The sequence below is a fragment of the Elephas maximus genome, chromosome 1 (assembly GCF_024166365.1).
Source record: "Elephas maximus indicus isolate mEleMax1 chromosome 1, mEleMax1 primary haplotype, whole genome shotgun sequence".
Lineage (NCBI taxonomy): Eukaryota > Metazoa > Chordata > Mammalia > Proboscidea > Elephantidae > Elephas > Elephas maximus.
In genome coordinates this window covers 153,491,349-153,512,824 of record NC_064819.1, presented here as the reverse complement: position 1 = coordinate 153,512,824, position 21,476 = coordinate 153,491,349, and the positions used below count along the sequence as shown (strand labels likewise).

Genomic DNA, 21,476 nt, shown 5'->3' with positions numbered 1-21,476 from the left:
ATTACTGGGTCAGTGGAGATAGTGGTTCTTTTGTATTTTGCCAAATGTTAGATTTTGTCAAATTGGTCCCCCAAAGATCTTGTTAATCCTTACCAAACCTGTTGCCATCAAGTCAATTCCGACTCACAGTGACTCCATCTGACAGAGTAGAACTGCCCCATAGGGTTTCCAAGGAGTGGCTGGTGGATTTGAACTGCCAAACGCTTAATCACTGCACCAGGGCTCTGTTAATCCTTACACTCATACCGTATACGTGAGGGCAGTGGTAGTTCAGTGGTAGAATTCTTGTCTTCCATGCAGGAGACCAGGTTTGATTCCCAGCCATTGTACCTCATGTGTAGCCATCCTGGTGCTATGATGCTGGACAGGTTTTAGCAGAGCTTCCAGACTAAGGTAGAATGGGAAGAAGGGCCTGATGATCTTCTGAGAGTCAGCAAATGAAAATTCTATGGATCGCAGTGGTCTGTTTCCGTTGCGCATGGGGTTGCCATGAGTTGGATCTGACTCTATGGTAGCTGTCTTAGTCAGCTAGTGCCGCTATAACAGAAATACCACAAGTGGATGGCTTTAACAAAGAGAAGTCCAAATTCAGGGCGTCAGCTCCAGCAGAAGGCTTTCTTTCTCTGTCGGCTCTATAGGAAGATCCTTGTCATTAGTCTTCCCTTGGTCTGGGAGCATCTCAGCATAGGAATGTCAGGTCCAAAGGATGCTTTTTGCTCCTGGTGCTGCTTTCTTGGTGGCATGAGGTCCCCATGTACCTCTGCTTGCTTCTCTGTCTTATATCTCAAAAGAGATTGGCTTAAGACACTACCTAATTTTGTAGACCTCATCTGCATAACTGCTGATAATCCGTCGTGTTATATCATGGTGATAGGGTTTACAACATATAGGAAAATCACATAAAATGGTGGACAATCACACAATACTGAGAATCATGGCCCAACTAAGTTGGCAGATATTTTTGGGGGACACAATTCAATCCGTGACAATAGCTAACACAACAACATATATGTTAGTGAGGCTGGAGATGTCTTCATGTATTTTTATTAGTTATGTAACCTCTTCTGTGAAGTACTTGACAATTACTTTGCGTCAGTCCTTTTAGAAGACGTAGACCATGCAGTGGAAAGTAGAGCCTGAGGTTAGCAACATGGTGTAGTTAGAAGCAGCCTCATTACTTTGTCTCCTCTTTGCTAATTTAAATTTAGGGTTGGGAGAGTAGAGTTGGAGTAATACTTCCACTTCAGTGGTTCTTAGACTTCAGAGTGCATAAGGAGCATGTGGGACAGTGGCAAGAGTTTGTTAAGTAATGGATATTTCAGGTTCTCCATCAGAATTTCTGAGGATGTGGCCCAGGAATCTGCATTTTCAACAACTTTCCTGGTGATTCTCATGTGGAGATCCCATCACCTGATGGGATCCCATTCTGATATGGGGATTCCCAAGATAAAATAATATTATACAATTGTGGGGTTTTTGAAGAGACCTTAAAAGTGTGCAACCCCAAAGCTTAGCAGAATCACCTTAGGGTGACCTAGAAGGCTTTTTTCATCTCTGGTGACTGTAATTTTGAGTGATTTTGGATCCTGTCTGCTTAAGAAGTCATGGTAAAAGATGCTGACTAATCCACTATCTCCACACATACACCTCCTTAGAAATCCTTTCTCCACTGCCTAACCCCACTTGCTTCTGAAAGTCACATTCTTTGCTCTTCCAAGGTGATAATCCAGATTTATTCATTCATTATTGTGCTTTAAGTGAAAGTTTACAATTCAAGTCAGTTTATCATACAAAAATTTACTCATACATTGTTATGTGACCCAAGCTGCTTTCCCTGTAATGTGACAGCACACTCCTCCTCTCTGCCCTGTATTTCCTGTGTCCATTCAACCAGCTCCTGTCCCCCTCTGCCTTCTCATTACGCCTCTGGACAGGAGCTGCCCATATAGTGTCATGTGTCTACTTAAGCTGAGAAGCACATTCCTCACCAGTATCGTTTTATGTCTTGATAATCTGGTCTAATCTTTGTCTGAAGAGTTGGCTTCGGGAGTGGTTTTAGGTTTGGGCTAACAGAGAGACCAGGGGCCATGTCCTCTGGGGTCCCTCCAGTCTCAGTCAGACCATTAAGTCTGATCTTTTTACTAGAATTTGAGCTCTGCATCCCACTTCTCTCCTGCTCCATCAGGAATTCTCTGTTGAGTTCCCTGTCAGGGCAGTCATTGGTGGTAGCTGGGCACCATCTAGTTCTTCTGGTCTCGGGCTGATGGAGTCTATGGTTTATGTGGCCGTTTCTGTCTCTTGGGCTCTTGTTTTCCTTGTGTCTTTGGTGTTCTTCATTCTCCTTTGCTCCAGGTGGGTTGAGACCAGTTGATGCATCTTAGATGGCTGCTTGCTAGCTTTTAAGACCCCAGCTGCCACTTACCAAAGCGGGAGGCAGAACATTTTCCTAATACTTTGTTATGCCAGTTGACCTAGATGTCCCCTGAAACCATGGTCCTCAGGCCCCCCACCCCTGCTACTCTGTCCCTCGAAGTGTTTGGTTGTATTCAGGAAACTTCTTAGCTTTTGGTTTAGTCGAGTTGAGCCGACTTCCCCTGTATTGTGTGTCGTCCTTCCTTTCACCTAAGGTAATTCTTGTCTACTATCTAGTTTTTTTTTTTTTTTTTTTTTAATGAATACCCTTCTCGCTCCCTCCCCACCTTTTTAACTGTCAAAGGATGTTTTCTTCTGTGTTTAAACCTTTTCTTGAGTTCTTATAATAGTGGGCTCATACAGTATTTGTCCTTTTTCGACCAGTTTCACTCAGCATAATGCCTTCCAGATTCATCCATGTTATGAGATGTTTTATGGCGATAATCCAGATTTATGTTTGACTTCAGTTGTTTTTGTGAAGAGAGAATAACAATGCCATTATTGAGTACCTATTATGTACCAGATACTACGGTTAAACCTGTGAGAGCTGGAACTCTAGGGGACTGCCTTGTTTTTCTAGGTCTCGCAGGTTTCGTGCCTTTGACCAGCTGCAGTCTTACCAAGTTTCTGTAGCTCTCTATTAGTGGAGAGTATTTGAGTTTCCTTCTCTGACAGGTGTCCACCTTACACAGGTTCTAATTTTCACAGGTGTTACTGTAGTAGGTATTTTAAATATTACCTCATGTTACCCTGAAATGTAAGTTTTAAATGGAGGGCCAGGATTAACTTCAGATCTGTTTGACATCTAAGGTTGTCTTTATTCCAGTATGCGACATTTAGTAAAGGCTCTTTGAAATGTTAGCTGTGTTTGCCAGCTTTTCTACATTTGATGTTGCTTCATTCAGAACTATGTCCTGTAGTTTTATGGTCTAATTGTCTGAGGTGCTTTTACGAGGATTTCGTTTTCTTGGATGCTATGAGACAGCCCTACAAATAATTTCAAAGGCTAGGAAAGAAGTATTTCTGTGAAATGATTAAGTTTTTTTTTTAGAAGCAGGGTTTCTAGAAACAGTGCTATATCTGAGTGTTGTAAATGTATAACCAAACAAATAAGGAAGAGTTTTTCTCTTATTTTTTTCCCAGTCTATAATTTTGTTAGTTATTATAGCAAAGGAATTGAATTAACTGATATTTGTGTTTTAGGTGAGAAGAAAAGAGCAGAGCCACATTAAAAAAATATTTCTTGTATTTATTAAGTCATCAGTGTTTTTCAGCTTCTTGGAAACTTACTTCAAATAAAACTCATTCAAGCGTATTACAAAATTAGAGATGTAAGAAAATAGGAAGGGGTAGCCATGAGGAATGCCGCCCTTCTCCTTTCCTAGTGAATCTTAGGTTACAAAGAGATAGGCAGGATTTCCCAAGATTACAGTTGCCTGAATGTTCCAGAAGTAGTCACAGGTTTGAGAAGTAAATCCATTTGCATTCCTTGTTTTATTTGGCCACCTTCAGCAGTAAACCAGCTGACAGGACCAAAGATGCTTTGCCCAGCCAATCCCCCCGCCCCTCTGGGGTTATAGAAGGAAAAGAAGAAGAAAGATGATTATATAGTTTTTTAGAAAATCCTTTTCCACAATTGCTCACAAGTATCCTAGCCTAGCTGGTGCCTTTTCTCATCTTGCATCCTTGGCATTTTCTCTTTCATGGATTTTGGTAAAACATTTATTGGTTTTTAACACTATTAAATAGTAATATTGTTCATGGCAGAAAATTTGGAAAATGTGATAAAGCATAAATAAGGAAATAATTTCATTCAGATTACCAGTATTTTTTTGGTAATTTGATATATAATCTTCTAAGCTTTTATATCTTTCTACATATATTTTTTTTTTCCTCTACACATCTAGGAAAATTAAAAATAAAGGCTTAAATATATATTTAGGGCTTTAAGATGAAAAAGTCAAATGTAAGTACTTCTTCATTACATTCTGGTCACACAGAATAACTGGTACTGGAATAACCCTCTTGCCAAAACTCACTGGAAAACTAGACAATATATATAAAAACTATTTTTAGACATTGGATGAAAGGCAGCACAGGACTATGCTTTCTAAGAAAAGGGAAACAAACGAGGTGAACTCTACCGTCATTCTGATTTCTGCCTGGAATACTTAGTGGACTCTGGCTTAGGGAGGGGGAACCCAAGCACAGCATGATTATCTCACTGAACTGAGTAAACAGAAATCAGAGTACTGGAGGCTGAAGCGGCTGGAAAATGTTGGGCAGAATACTAGAGTGGAGGAAGCTACATTGAAAAAAGATCTCTAGAAATCCCTATAGGGGTCTCTGAGACTGTTTGGTGAATATAAAGGTGAGTTTTTTTTGTGTGTAGGGTGAGAATCTATGAGGCTGTGTGAAGAACAGCTATTAGGGAGTTGCAAGTTGAACAACTACTGTATTTGTACAGAATTGGAAGATGTTCAAGACCCTGCCAATTGAAGTGGAAAGACCTTGATGAATACCTGTGACATTCAGTGTAGAACCCAGAAGGGCCCCACCTTATGAGTAGGGCTAAATCAGTCCTAGAATAAAGAATTCTATAGACCCGTACTAATGAAGTTTTAAAGCAAGTCTTGAAAGGATCAAGCTGACCTGCAAGTAAATTGTCTACCAGAATAAACCTTAACACTTTTTAAAGGAGGAAAACAAAATGTAGACACTTGATAATATAGTACTCACACTAGTCAGCATCCTATAAAAAATTACTGGATGTACAAAAAAGCAGGAAGATGTGACGTATTATCAGGAGAAAAATCAGTTTATAGAAGCTGACCCACATATGACATAAATACTCAAATTAGCAGATAGGACTTTAAAACATGGTATTAAAGGGAAACAAACACAATGGCAGAATATAAACTATAAAAAGGACCAAATAAAATGAAAAAAAAAAAAAGATGAATACTTCAATCTTCATGGAAGATTAGACACTACAAAAGAACAGATCATTGAACTAGAAAATAGGGCAATAGAAATTATCCAGACTAAAACAAGAGAGGGGGGAAACAGCTGGAGTAAAAATGCTTCAGTGATCTGTGGGACAGTATTAGGTGGTCTACCAGATATGTAATTCAAGTTACAGGGGGAGAGGAAAGGAAGGCAGTAAAATACATGGAAAAAATATGAAGAAGTAATGACTGCAGAATTTCCAAATTTGATGAAAAGTATCAATGTATAATCCAAGAAGCTCAGAATCTGAGGTAGGATAGCCACAAATAAAATTACATAAAGCCATGTTGTAATCAAATTGCTTAAAACAAGTAATAAAGAAATGAGTTCTTAAAACTGTCAGAGAAATGAGAAGACACATTACGTATAAGAGAGAAGATAGAAGAATGATTGCTGACTTCTCAACAGAAGCAACACAATGAAAACACATGTTTCAAATGCTTAAGAAAACTGTAAACCAAGGATCTTGTATCTGATGAAAAGTTTAGACATGAATGCAAAATAAAGACACTTTCAGTCAAACAGAAGGTGATAGAATTCATTCCTAGCCAAACTGTACTACAAAAAATTGTTAAAGGGAATTCTTTGGACTGAAGGAAAGTGATTCTATATGGAAACTTCGATCTCCACAAAGAAATGAAGACGGCTCAAAATGGTAAATACAAATACTTTTTTTCTTCTTTAAAAAAATTAAAAGATTGAAAACAAAAATACCAAAAATATATTGAGGTTTATAGCATGTGGGAATCAAATAAATGACAACAATAGCACAAATGAGAAGAGGGAGGAAAATGGAAGTATACTATTGTAAGGTTTCTTAAGGGTGAAGTGGTATAATATTGACTAAGTTAAGGATGCTTGTTAAATAAAAAATACGATGAATAAAGTATAAAACAAAGTGGTACAAATAAGTCAATACAGGAGATAAAATGGGGTGCTAAAAATGGTTTGCAAAAGAATACAGGAAAAAGGAAAAAAACTAAAACCAGAAAAAAATTTTTAAAAGTCTGTATGGCATATTTAACCCAGTCATGTCAATAAATTATAAGTAGACCAAATGGTCCATTAAATGTTAATTGACTAGACATACCAATTAAATAACAGAGATTGTCAGACTAGATAAAAAGCAAACCCCAAAAGTGTTGCAAATTAAATTTAGAAAAATAAATCGGATAAAAGTAAAACTGGGAAAAAAGTACTCCATGCAAACAGTAATCATAAGAAACTTAGGTGGCAGTATTAATGTAAGAAAAAGTATAATTGAAGCTGTCTCATTAGGTGGAGAGTAATTGGGAGTGTGTAGCAAGGTGTATATGGGCTTTTGTGTGAGAGACTGACTTGTTTTGTAAACTTTCATGTAAAGCACAATAAAAATTATTTAAAAAAAAAGTATAACTGAAGGCAAGGAATATTACCAGAGATAAAGAAAGCCATTGCATAATAATAAAAAGAGCAGTATTCATCAAGAAAACATAACAACCTTAAATATGTGTGCAACTAATAGTAGAGTTTTAAAATACATGAATCAAAAAGTGATAGAATTAATAGGAGAAATAGACAATTCACAATTATAGTTGGAGACTTAATATTCTTTAGTAATTGATAGACCAAGTACAGAAAATCAATAAGGATAGAGAAGACTTAAACACCACTATTAAACGTGTAGCCCTGGTGGTACAATGGTTAAAAGTTTGGCTGCTAACCAACAGGTCAGCAGTTTGAATCTACCATCTACTCCTTGGAAACCCTATGGGGGCAGTTCTGCTTCTCCTGTAGGGTTGCTATGAGTCTGAATCAGGTCAGATTTCGCTGTTTTGTTTGCTTGTTTATGAGCATACTTGACCTAATTTATGGTTTATTAACATATGTGACCTGATTTGGCATTTGTAGAGTCCTGTACCCAATACAAGTGGCATAGTGGTTAAGAGCTACGGCTGCTAACCAAAAGGTTGGCAGTTCATATCCCCCAGGCACTCCTTGGAAATCCTATGGGGCAGTTCTACTCTGTCCTTTAGGGTTGCTGTGAGTTGGAATCGACTTGACGGCGATGCGTTTGACGGGTTTATACCCAGTAAGTGTAGAATACCCATTGTTACTGAGTACACATGGAATATTCATCAAGATAGATCGCACGCTGGGACATTACATAAATCTTAATAAATAAAAGAAAATTCTAATCATACAAAGTGTATACTATGACCCTGTAAAACCTGTTGCTGTTGAATCGATTCCGACTCATAGCGACCCTATAGGACAGAGTAGAACTGCCCCATAGAGTTTCCAAGGAGTGCCTGGTGGATTTGAACTGCTGACCTTTAGGTTAGCAGCTGTAGCACTTCACCCCAGTGGAATTAAATTAGGGAAGAAAAAAAAAGATATCTGGAAAAGTCCCTAAAAACCCTTGCATAAAAAGAAACCTTAAGGGAAATCAGAAAAATATTTTTACCTGAAGGATAACGGAACCAACATATCACAATTTGTGAGATGCAGCTAAAGCAGTATTTGAGGGGAAATTTATAGCATTAACTTCTTGTATTAGAAAAGTTAGAAATGAATGATATGTCTTAAGCTTCCAACATAAGAAGTTAGAAAAAGAAGAACAAATTAAAATCAAAATAATTAGAAAGAAGGCAGTTACAAAGATTGGAAATCAGTGAAACAGAAAATGGGTAAAAAGTAGAGCAAATCAGTAAAACCAAAAGTTGATTCTTTAAAAAGACTGATCAAGGGAAATAAAAAAGCAAATTACTATTAGGAATGAAAGACGGCACATCACAGATTCTAAAAACAATAAAAAGATAGTAAGTGACTAGTGTGAAGTGTTTCATGGCAATAAATTTGGCAACTTAGATGAAAGTACCCTTTGAAGATACAAACAATCAAAGCCTACTCAAGGAGAAATAGCCTTACTCACCCAGTGTCTATTAAAGAAATTGACTTCATAGTTAAAAACCTTACTAGAAAGAAAACTCCAGAACCAAATAGCTTCACCTGTGAATTCTTTCAAGCATTTAAGAAAGAAATCATACCAATTCTATGAAAGCTCTTTCAGAAAATAAGAGAATGGAGGAACATTTATGAACCAGTATTACTGTATCAAATTCAGACAGACATTACAAGGAAACTACAGAGCAATATTTTTCATAAATACAGATATAAACATTTTAAACAGAATACTAGCATATTGAATCCAGACTTACCCCATTAACAAAATAAAGAAGAAAAAAATGAAACATTTTTCTAAATTGGCATAAAAAAAGGATTTGAAAAAATTCGGTATCAATTCATATTAAAACCTCTAAGCAAGGTAGCAATATTAATGGAACAACTTCAAGATGATGAAGAGCATCTACAAAAACCAAAGTTAGCATCATAGTTAATGGTGAAGAACTGAATGTTTTTCCTCCTAAGACTGTGAACAAGTCAAGGATTTCTGCTCTTACCGCTTCAATTCAGCATTGTATCAGAATTCCTAGCCAGGGACATAAGGCACAAAAAAGAAAGAGCATGTGGATTCACAAGTAAGAAATAAAACAGTGATTGTTTGCTTTAGGGCATAATCATGCCATGTAGGAAATCTTAAGAAATCTTCAAAATATAAGTAAATTTGGCAAGGTCATAGGACACAAGGTCAATATACAAAAATTAGTTGTATTTCTATATTATAAAAAATTGGGAAATGAAATTTAGAACATTTACAGTAGCTTCAAAAGCAATAAAATACTAAGAGATAAACTTAATTTTAGTGAAAGATGTGCATAATCTGCACACTGAAAATCACAAAACGTTGAGCTAAATTAGATAAGACTTAAATAAATGGGAAAAATCTTCATGCTCATGAGTTGAGAGACTCAGTATTGTTTAGATGGGACTTCTCCCTAACTTGATGTATAGATTCACCACAATCCCAATCAAAATCTCAGCATCCTTTAATTTTTTTTTTTGAGGGGTTCGTGGGGAGGAGGATTGACAAAATTACTCTAAAATTTAATAGGAAAAGCAAGTTACCTAGATTAACCAAAATAATTTTGGAAAAGATGAACAAAGTTGGAAGACTTAAACTGCGTGGTATCAAGACTGGTACAGAGTCACAATGATCAAGGCAGTGTAACATTGGTACAAGAATAGGCATAGATCAGTGGAGCAGAATACATAGTCCAAAAATAGACCCACACGTATATGGTCAATTGATTTTCAATAAAGATGTCAAGGAAACTCAGTGGGGCAATCATCTTTTCAAGTTTTGCTGGATCAAATGGATATTCAAATAGAGGAAGAAAATGAACCTTGACTTCTCTCTCATAACCAAACCCAGAAATTAACTTGAAATGCATCATTGATCTGTACATAAAAGGTGAAACAGTAAAATTTCTAGAAAAAAAATAAGGAAAAATATTCACCAAATTGGGGTAGGCAAAGATTTCTTAGACAAGACACTTAAAACACTAACCATAAAAGAAAAACTCGATAAATTAGACTCCATCAAAATTAAAGACTTCTTGTTATTTATTTTTTTAGCTATTTAAAATAATTTTTTATAGTGCTTTACGTGGTTTACAGAGCAAATTAGTTTCTCATTAAACAATACACATATTGCTTTGTGACATTTGTTGCCAAGCTGCGACTTGTCAACACTCCCCTTCTTGACGTTGGGCTCCCCATTTCCATTCGGCCAGCTTTCCTGTTCCCTCTTGCATTCTTGTCCTTGCCTCTGGGCTGGTGTGCACATTTAGTCTTGTATACATCGTTGTGCTACGTGTATTACTATTTGTTTGTGGGCCCGTCTAATCTTGTGAATCTCAGGAGTGACTTCAGTACTGAGTTAAAAGGGTGTCCGGGGACCATACTCTTGGGGTTTCTCCAGTCTCCGTTAGATGGATCAGTGCGTCAGATCCTTTTTTGTGAGTTTGAATTTTGTTCTTCAGTTTTCTCCAGCTCTGTCAGAGCATCTGGTGGTGGTAGCTGGACACCATCTAGTTGTGCTGGGCTCAGCCTAGTGGAGGCTGTGGTAGATTGGTCCGTAAGTCCTTTGGAGTAACCTTTCCCTTGTGTCTTTGGTTTTCTTCATTCTCCCTTGCTCCGGGTGGGGTGGGACCAGCGGAGCATCTTAGATGACTGCCCACAAGCTTTTAAAACCCCAGACACCACTCACCAAAGTAGGATGTAGAACATTTTCTTTATAAAATGTGTTATGCCAGTTGAACTATATGTCCCCCAAGTCCATGGTTCCTAGCCCTCAGCCAAGTAATTTGGTGCCTCAGGGAGTTTAGATATGTCTAGGAAGCTTCTGTGATTTTGTCTTGGTCAAGTTGTGCTGACTTCCCCAGTATTGTGTACTGTCTCACCCTTCACCGAAGTCACCAGTTAACTATTGTCTATTTAGTGTTTTTCCCTCCCCACCCCTTCCTTCCCTTATAACCATGAAAGATTGTTTCTTTCTGTGTGTAAACCTTTTCATGAATTTTTATAATAGTGGTCTCATACAGTATTTGTCCTTTTGTGGTTGACTTATTTCAGTCAGCATAATGCCCTCCAGATTCATCCATGTTGTGAGATGTTTCACAGATTCATCATTGCATGGTATTGCATTGTGTGTATGTACCATAGTTTGTTTATCCATTCATGTATTGATGGGCACTTAAGATATTTCCATCTTTTTGCTGTTGTGAGTAATACTGCAGTGAACGTGAGTGTGCATATGTCTATTTATGTGATGGCTCTTATTTCTCTAGGATATATTCCTAGGAGTGGGAATGCTGGATTGTATGGTATTTCTATTTCTAGCTTTTTAAGGAAGGTGCCATATCGTTTTCCAAAATGGTTGTACCATTTTGCTTTTCCACCAGCAGTGCGTAAGAGTTTAATCTCCCTGCAGCCTCTCCAACATGTTATTTATTTATTTAGATTCTTGCCAGTAATGTTGAGGGGAGATGGTATATATCATTGTAGTTTTGATTCGCATTTCTCTAATGGCTAGTGATTGTGAGCATTTCTTCATATGTCTGTTAGCCACCTGAATGTCCTCTTTGGTGAGGTGTCTGTTCCCATCCTTTGCCCATTTTTTAATTGGATTATTTATCTTTTTGTTGTAGAGGTGTTGTATTTTCCTGTAGATTTTAGAGATTAGACCTTCGTCGGATATGTCATAGCTTAAAAATTTTCTCCAGTCTGTAGCTTCTCTTTTTACTCTTCTGGTGAAGTCTTTTGATGAGTGTAAGTGTTTAATTTTTAGAAGATCCCAGTTATCTAGCTTATCTTCTTGTATTTGTGTATAGTTAGTCATGGTTTGTATCCTATTTATGTCATGTGTTAGGGGCTCTAGCATTGACCCTATATTTTCTTCTATGATCTTTATAGTTTTTGGTTTTATATTTAGGTCTTTGATCCATTTCGAATTGGTTTTTGTGTATGGTGTGAGGTATCACCCTGTTTTATTTTTTTACAGATGAACATTCAGTTTTGCCAGCACTATTTGTTAAAAAGACTGTCTTTTCCCCATTTAGTGAACTTTGGGCCTTTGTTGAAGATCAGGTGACTTTAGGTGGATGGATTTACATCTGGTTCTCAATTCTGTTCCATTGGTTGGTGTGTATGTCATTGTACCAGTCCCAGGCTGTTTTGACTATTGTAGCTGTATAGTAGGTTTTAAGATCAGGTAGTGGGAGACCTCCGACTTTCTTCTTCTACTTCTGTAGTGCTTTGCTTATCCAGGGCATCTTTCATGAAGGTAACGATTGGTCTTTCCATCTCTAAAGATTTCTTTTTAAAACATACCGTTAAGGAAATGAAAAAGGAAGGAGCCCTGGTGGCATTTGGCTGCTAATGGAAAGGTCAGCAGTTTGAACCCACTAGCCACTATGTGGGAGAAACCAAAACCCAAACCAAACCCACTGCCGTTGAGCTGGTTCCGACTCATAGCGACCCTATAGGACAGAGTAGAACTGCCTTATAGAGTTTCTAAGGAGCACCTGGCGGATATGAACTGCTGACACTTTTGGTTAGCAGCCGTGGCACTTAACCACCATAACACCAGGGCTTCCATGTGTGGGAGAAAAGACCTGGTAATCTGTTGCATAAAGATTACAGCCTAGGGAATCCTATGGGGTAGTTCTACCATGCCCCATGGGGTCGCTATGTGTCAGAATCAACTTGATGGCACACAACAACAAAACAATAAAGAAAATATAAAGGCAAGCCAAGGACTAGGACAAAATAGCACAAAACCTATACCTGACAAACAACTGTCAGATCTGTTAAGTTGTACAACTGAATAATAAGATAAGCAGTACAATAAAAAAGTGGGCAAAAGACATGAGTAAACATATCCCAAGAGAAGATAACGTCTTTGGTCATGACAGAAATGAGAGTAGAAGCATTACAAGATACCACTTGCACCTTCACTAGAATGTTAAAAAGACTGACATTCCTACATGTTGGTGAAGTAGCAGCTGCAACTCTCATGCATTGCTGGTGGGGATGTAAGATGGTATACTCACTTTGGAAAACAGTTTTTTTTTTTCCTGTAATTTTAACTTTTCTATTTGCGATCTTTTTTTTAAAAAAAAAATTATTTTTCTTTCAGTGAAAGTTTACAAATCAAGTCAGTCTCTCATGCAAAAATTTATATACACCTTGCTATATACTCCTAATTGCTCTCCCCCAATGAGACAGCCCGCTCCTTCCCTCCACTCTCTCTTTTCATGTCCATTCCACCAGCTTCTAACCCCCTCTTCCCTCTCATCTCCCCTCCAGATAGGAGATGCCAACATAGTCTCAAGTGTCTACTTGATCCAAGAAGGTCATTCTTCACCAGCATCTTTTTCTATCCCATTGTCCAGTCGAATCCCTGTCTGAAGAGTTGGCTTTGGGAATGGTTCCTGTTCTGGGCTAACAGAAGGTCTGGGGGCCATGACCACTGGGGTCCTTCTAATCTCAGTCAGACCATTAAATCTGGTCTTTTTACGAGAACTTGAGGTCTGCATCCCACTGCTCTCCTGCTCCCTCGGGGGTTTTCTGTTGTGTACCCTGTCAGGGCTGTCATTGGTTGTAGCTGGGTACCATTTAGTTCTTCTGGTCTCAGGCCGATGTCATCTCTGGTTTATGTGGCCCTTTCTGTCCCTTGGGCTCGTAATTACCTTGTGTCCTTGGTGTTCTTCATTCTCCTTTGCTCCAGGTGGGTTGAGACCAATTGATGCATCTTAGATGGCCACTTGCAAGCCTTTAAGACCCCTGATGCCACTCTCCAAAGCGGGATGCAGAATGGAAAACAGTTTCTTTTAAAGTTAAACATTGATTTTTCTTTTTTTAACTTCTGAAATAAAAAAAAATTTTTGTATTTCAGAGTTCCTCGTAAAGTCAAGCATACACTTACCATATGACCCAGCGTTTTCACTCCTAAGCAATGAAAAAGACTGAGTAATGAAAATATGGCCACAAATCTCCAGTACATGAATGTTCTTAGCAGTTTATTGATGATAACTGAAAACAGTGAAGATGTCAGCAAGTAGATGGATAAATTTATACAGTGAAGTAGTACTCAGTGATAAAATGGAACACGTTATCCATGTATGGAACTATATGGATGAATGTCAAAAGCATTACACTGAACAAAAGAAGCCAGACAGAAAAGAGTACATGTGGTTTGATTCCATTCATATAAAGTTCTAGAATAGACAAATCTAATCTATAGTCATAGAAGTCAAATCAGTGGTTGTCTGGGGTGAGAGGGTTTACTGCAAAGGAACATGAGAGACTTTGAGGTTGATGGAAATATTTGATACTTTGATGGGGTAGTGATTACACAGATGTATAAATTTGTCAAAACTCATCAAAGTATAAGTGGGTGCATCTTATTTTATGTACATTATATCAATAAAGTTGATGTAAAAAATTTTAAAGTCATTTATCTGTTTCATCTAACAGTTTTCCAGATTGATTACCTTAGACATTAAGGTTTTGGAAGAGAAACATTATTAAATGATATTCATTCTGGAAATTTTCTTCCAACCCACAAGTATCCATTTGTATAACATGTATAGGACAGTTGGATTTTCTTACTCATCTTATAGACATGAATTTCCTTTTCACCACAATGTAACCACTGATTATATTACTTTTTAAAAAATAATTAATTTTTTGTTATTGAGCATGTACACAGCAGAAGCATACACTAATTCTGATTTCTACATGTACAATTCAGCAACATTGATTACCTCCTTCAAGTTGTGCAGCCGTTCTTACTCTCCTTTTCTGAGTTACTCTTCTGCCATTAACATAAACTTATTGCCCCCTAAGTTTCCTATCTAGTCTTTCAAGTTGCTGTAGTATATTACTTTTTCAAGGGAATCTGTAGAGGGCTTGTACATAGGGATATTCAGAAGTTGAAAATAAGAGACCATGTTCCTGTGAATAATGACCAAATCTGCCTCTGTTTTTTGGAATCCTTCAGTTGGCCTCCTCTAAGCTGTGTAACTAACACTGATAGAAGTTTTTCAAGGTAACAGCTTTCCCCAGTAGTATTTCATTCAGAATCAAGTGTTTTTGCTAACGAACATGGGTATAACATTGTGGTACCTGAGAGATAATTTGGAAAAAAACTGTTATATTACGGAATGGTATTTAGGTCGGGTTGAAGCTGCATTCTTGTAGATATCCTTTTAGTGTGAAACTCTTTAGGATAAATTTCTAACATTGGACTTGCGGGGTCAGAGAAATGCTCCCTTTCGAATGTGAATCCTGCTGTCACATTGTCCTGAGAAAGACTCGTACAGATCTTTCTGCCTACCAGCAACATGAGACCTTTGACACACTTTCCACTTTTCCCTGATCTACATTCTGAGCCCAAAGCCAAAATCAAACCCATTGCCCTCGAGTCAACTCTGACTCACGGCCACCCTATAGGATAGACTAGAACTGCCCTGTAGGGTTTCCAAGGAGCGGCTGGTGAATTCTAACTGCTGGCCTTTGGTTAGCAGCCTGAGCTCTTAAACACTGCGCCATCAGGGCCCCATTCTGAGCCCAGGCACTGGGATTTTGTGGCCCATTTCATCTTGCATACCAAAGTGTGGCTATCTGCTTTGGATTTTTTGTTGTTCGAGGCTGAAGTCTCGATAGGCATATCCTCATTCATTTCCAGGAATTAACTTCTTTTCTGTACTTTCTTCCTCAAGACAGCTGATAGTTATCTGCAGCTTTTCATTTAATTACTCTGTTTTCCTTCAAGAGCAGGGAGATCGGGTTTTAGATTCCCTGGAGAGTGTTTAGAAGCTGTATAACATTTTACATGGAACCCAAATATCAGCCCCATTACATCAAACTCTAGTGGACTGAAAGTGGTACGAAACAGCCTTTATAGTAAATAAACGACAAGCTTCTGTTGCAAAAACAAAAATAAAACAGAATGTCAAGAAAACCCAATGTGCTTTATAGGGTAAACTTGATTTGAAGTGTGGAAATTGGATATTTTTGACTCCAGACTAGGGCTCTTTGCTCTTCTTTAGCAGGCCAGACAAATAACGTTGGTGTAATTTGTTTTGTCCTTCTGTCAGGTGTGGACGCCTCAAGATCGCCAGTGTATCCTGAGTACCTTAGCACAGTTACTCCTGGATAAGGACTGTACCCTGCTGGTTGGTCGCCAGCTGCGCCCTCTCCTTTTGGATTTGCTGGAAAGGAATGCAGAAGCCATTAAAGCTGGAGGCCAAGTCAATCACGATCTACATGAACGGCTTTGTGTGTCCATGAGCAAACTCATTGGTAACCATCCTGATGTCCTCCCGTGAGTAGTAGTTTTATTCTTCATGTTTCTTCTTCAAGTGGTAAAACCTGCTCTTTCCTGGGAAGTAAGAGGAGTCTGAACTGAGAAGGAGGGGAGAGGGAAATACGGAAAGGAGAGATAAAAGCAGTACTGTTTTATTAAAATAATCACAGCAGAATCCTATACCCAGCTTAGTTCAGTGAGGTTTTACTGAGTTTCTTCAGTCTTGGTCAGCAGGAAAGGTCTGGCAAAACAGCCAAGATACGATCCCTGTCCTCAAAGATTGTACCATCTGCCAGTGGAGACAGACGTGCATATAAGGCCGGATTAAGTATGTTTTAGTTGAGATTTCATGCTTGCTCGAGGAGCTGAAAGGGTGGATTAGGAGACCTCTAGTGTCTCTTCCACTAGGAGCCCTGGTGGCGCAGTGGCTAAGCACTCGGCTGTTAACTGAAAGGTTGGTGGCTCGAACCAACCAGCTGCTCCTTGGGAGAAAGATGTGGCAGCCTGCTTCCATAAAAATTTCAGCCTTGAAAACTCTACGGGGACAGTTTTATTCTGCCCTGTAGGGTCACAATGAGTCAGAATTAACTCAACGGCAATGGGAGTATCCCTTCCAGGGGCAGTGGTAGAATTCTCACCTTCTAAGACTTTGGTTCAGTACCTAGCCAAGGCACCTCACGCATAGCTACCACTTAGCTGTTAGTGGAAACTTGTGTGTTGCTATGATGCTGAACAGATTTCAGCAGTGCTTCCAAACTAAGGCCTGACAATCTGTTTCTGAGAATCAGCCGATGAAAACACTATGGATCACAACGGTCTGATTCACAACCAATCATGGGGATGGCAGCACAGGACTGGACAATGTCCCTTCCGTTGTGCATGGGGTCCCCATGAGTCGGGGCCCAACTCTGCAGCAGCTCACAACAACAGTATCTTTTTCTACTTTCTGTAAATCTTTCCAAATCAGTGTGGTAAGAAGCTGTGTTAGAACTGGATTCTAATGTATTTCTCTTTTAAATTGATAGTAAAATATGATTTGTGTGAAATAGTCAAAAGAGAGCAAATCTGAGTGTCAGGGTTTTTTGAAAAAAATTGATAAGATTAAGAACTTTCACTCTACATGTTGTTCTGTACGTTAATAGGAACATCTTTTATATCCAGTGTTTTATTTATGGGTCTTCATCAATACAGTAAGTTCACTTTGACTTTCTTGGAAGGCTAACCTCTAGTCTGGTCCTTGACTGAGGGAATAAGAAATGATGGCATGGGGGAAAACCATATTTGTATGAGCTTTTCTAAAAGGGGAGGGAAAAAAATGGCCCAGTTTTAAAAAATGGGCCCAGAAAATATACAAAAAGATAAAAATCACCGTCATACATGGCAATCAAGAGCATGTGCAGTGGTGTGATTGAGGATTGGGACGATAGCCTCACTTGGTGCCTTAATAATTTATGTTGACTCCAGGCCATTTAGATGTACGGGATTGTGGTGATTCTTTCACCAGGGTGCTGACTAGTAAGTATCCTGCACTTACTCTGTAGAATTGAAGTGTGAGTAACTTGAAGCCCCACTTCTCTCAAGCCTTTGTGGGTAGCGTGGAGTAATAGGGCCTCAGGATTGTGTTTGAGAGTCAGTAAAATAGTGGATTTGTTTTCCCATTGGCTTCAAAATTTATGTTCTTATTAAATAAATGAGAGGCACACATCTACTTGTTCTTCCTTTCGTTCTGCCAAGGCAGTATTTTTTTATCTGTCCTGTCACCTTGTTCCAAAAATGATATGATAGAGCTTACAAAGACATCCACAGTGAATTACAAACTAGCAAGAAAAAAATTTTAAAAAGCTATGTGTAAATGATGGATCAATGCATGATATGAAATGAACAATAGGAAATGATGTGGAATGGGATTTTGATTTTTAGCTTAAGAAATGTAGGTGGTTAACTTGGCAAGTGCTACAGATTTCCTCTGTAGAGGAAGGTAAGTTTTACCTAATAAATTTGTATAGAATGCCGTCATTCATTCAGTAGATAAGTATCAAAGTCCTCTTTCTTAAGCTCTAGACTACATCATGGGGATAAAAAAATCAAACATAACAGGGTCTCTGCTGGCATTAAGAAAAACTCAAAATAGACATCAAACAGCTAAATACAACACATCAAGTGCTGTAATATAGAGGTGTGACCCAAATGCTTGGGTATAGCAGGAAAGTCATTAAAGTAAGAAATATGAATGTGGTATTCTCCTGGAAATTAGAGAAAGTTTTGTATTATAGCAGACTGTAGAGAAAGAGAGGATGGGAGGAATGAGGGGAGAAGAGAAAGGGAGGTGGGGATGAGAGTCTAGAAAAAACAAGAGAAACCAAAGAGAAGAAACCCAATCATATTACCTGGAGCCTTAATGTCTTTCACATCTGGGTTCACACCTCTTTCTGAGGCCCAGCTGCCTACCTGTTCATGGCTTCCATAGGGAACTTCAGTAGTCTTATGAGACATTTCTTTTTTCTTATAAGCTATTGTTCATTACTGTTTTTTCTTTTAGAGTCCTTGAACAATTTTTTCTCTGCTAAATTCTGTCAGGATTTTGTAAACACTCCCAGGCTGTTGATGTGTTCTCTATTCTGATATGTCAGTTAGGTTTCATGGCTCTGTTCTTTAAAAATTATCCAATTTTGTTCCTGACTTTCCATTCTTCACTTTGATTAAACTTGTGGTCCCAAATTTCTTCAGCTGTAGCCTTGTACACAGTTGTAGATGGTTTATGTAATCCATTATGTGTTGTTTTTTTTCCCCCTAGTGTTGTCTCAAGAGTGTAACCTTACTGATTGCACCTCACTTTTACATTTTGCCTCTGTTGGTTCTTCAATTTTTCTTTTAATTTGTTCTTCCTTTCTCTCTTGCTTCTCCCCTTTCCCTGGTCCTTGCAGGTCCCTTTAACACACTCTCCTTTCCGCCCTGGCATTCAGATCTTGTTGAAACTACACAGGATGACCAGCTACTCTTGCATTTAATAGACATGTCCCCAACTCTCAGAGGTATCATTTCCATTTTACAGATGAGGAAACTAAAGCACATAGATGTTAAATATCTTGCCCAAGGTCCTCTTGACTGAAAGTGGCACAGCTGGAATTCAGTCCCACATTGGCTGCCTCCAGAGTCCATGCTGTTTTTTTCTCTCAGTCTGTTTAATGCATTTGGCTATTTGCTGACTGATTTACACATAACTTAATCTTAACAACATGTTGTAACTAATGATTATACCTGTAACTCCAGCAGGGAAAGAATAATTACCCAAGTTCATTTGAATTGTATTTTGGGTTAATTTCTTGGCTTCAGTTTTCTGTCTGTTGCTAGCTTGTCCTGGGCACGTGGGTCCATATCAGTGTTGTCTGTCTTAAAGAGTAATAATGGATGGGCCCGGCCATGGTCTTTTTGAACAGTAACAGATTGAATACTATGGTGGAGCATGGAATCTTCTTGAAAGGTATGTGTCACGTGTAAGTCACGTATATGGAAAGTAAAACATGCTGAAATCTTGCTGGCATAACAGAATAAGGGACTAAAAGTAGTTCTGCTGTGATACAGTTCTGCATAGGTCATTTTAAAACTGTTCAAAAGTGCCTTAAAGATGACGTTGTCATTTACTGTAATTTATTGAAAAAATTTTCCCCTCTAAACGGCCATGGGTTAGTGGGTGGTTTTTAATAATAGTTTACTTGTTCTGCCAGTATTCCTGTGAGGAGAAGAATGTCCTGGTGGAATGACACCCATTTTTTCTTTTAATTACAGAAATAGCATCTTCAGATAGTACTCAACAATAATAGAATTATAAAAAGCAAAATGTCCTCTCCGCCCTGAAATCCTACCCTCCAGAGATAACTTCTATTAATAGCTTGCTGTTTACTTCCAAATATATTTTCTCTTTCTTCCTCTTGCACACATTTGAGGGTGTACACATATTTTTAAAATAAAAAAATTAAAAAGATTTAGAAGTATATTTAACAATATACTATTTTTTTTTATGGAAATATACACAGCAGAACATATATCCCTTCAGCAATTTCTGCATGTACAGTTCAACGACACTGGTTACATTTTTCACTTTGTGTCACTATTCTTGCTATCTCTACCCATATTGTTTTACCATCATTGGCTTAGATTTGTTACCTCTCTAAACTTCTGGTCTATGCTTTAGAGTTACTGTTGTCACCATGTCATATGGATAGTTCTTTAAAAGAGCACAGTGCTCAAGGCAAACATTCGTTACTAATTTAGCAACACTGGTGTTTAGTTTAAAGATGACTTCAGGGGATAGTTTTGGTTCAAGGCTTAAAGATTTGTTCAGGGCAATAGATTCTAGGGTTCTTGCAGTCTCAGTAGGTCCAGTAAGTCTGAATTCCTTAAGAATTTGAAATTCTGTTCCACATTTTCCCAAACCTTTTGATCAGGATTCATCTATAGAGTCCTTGATCAAAATGTTTAGTAAGGGTAGCCAGGCACCATCCAGTTCTTCTGGTCTCATGACAGAGGAGGCAGTATTTCATGGAGGCAATTAAACCTGCTGTCCAGTTCCTTCTTCAGTTCCGGGGCTTTCTTATTTTGCTGCTGGTCTAGGCAGATTTTTACGTCTTGAATGGCCATTAGCAAGTTTCTAAGATGCCAGGCACTACTCACCAAACTAGAGCGCAGAACAGAAACTTTAAAAACAGTATTAGGCTAATTGACTGGGCAGTTCCATGAAGCCACAGGACACTAAACCTTCAAACTAAGAGAGCTAATCTCATTAAGTATTTGATCGTACCTGTGTTCTCTCTCTTTTTTTTGTTTGCTGTTATTGTAAAATTATATATAACACATTAGCCATTTCAGCCCTTTCCTGATAACATTTAACAATATACTAAATTTAATAAAAATTATATATTAGAGTTTTTAACTTGTGGTTTGTTTTTCGACTTAGTTACATATGAATATCTTTGCATGCCAGTACAAAAAGTTGTTTTAATAGTTGCGTAGTATTTCATCACTTATTCTTATCTCTGTGATGGACAAGTAGGTTGTTTTTGATTTTTAATGTAAAATGTGGCATCTTCGTGCATGGATATATGTGGACCTGTGATGGGCGTTAGAAATAGCATTTGAAGATAGAATAAAACAAAAAAAACCAAACCTGTTGCTTTCGAGTTGATTCCGACTCATAGTGACCCTATAGGACAGTGTAAAATTGCCCCATAGGGTTTCCAAAGAGCGCCTGGTGGATTCGAACTGCTGACCTTTTGGCTAGCAGCCATAGCTCTTAACCAGT

At 38.2% G+C, this 21,476-nt stretch overlaps 1 protein-coding gene across 1 annotated transcript in view; it reads left to right on the top strand.

The window, feature by feature from the left end:
* MDN1 (midasin AAA ATPase 1) overlaps positions 1–21,476 on the top strand; it is a 184,470-nt gene that overhangs the window by 9,869 nt on the left and 153,125 nt on the right. The window contains exon 2 of the mRNA XM_049897303.1: positions 15,969–16,195. Within this exon, the coding sequence (XP_049753260.1) occupies positions 15,969–16,195 (227 nt within the window). The remainder of the gene's footprint in view (positions 1–15,968; positions 16,196–21,476) is intronic.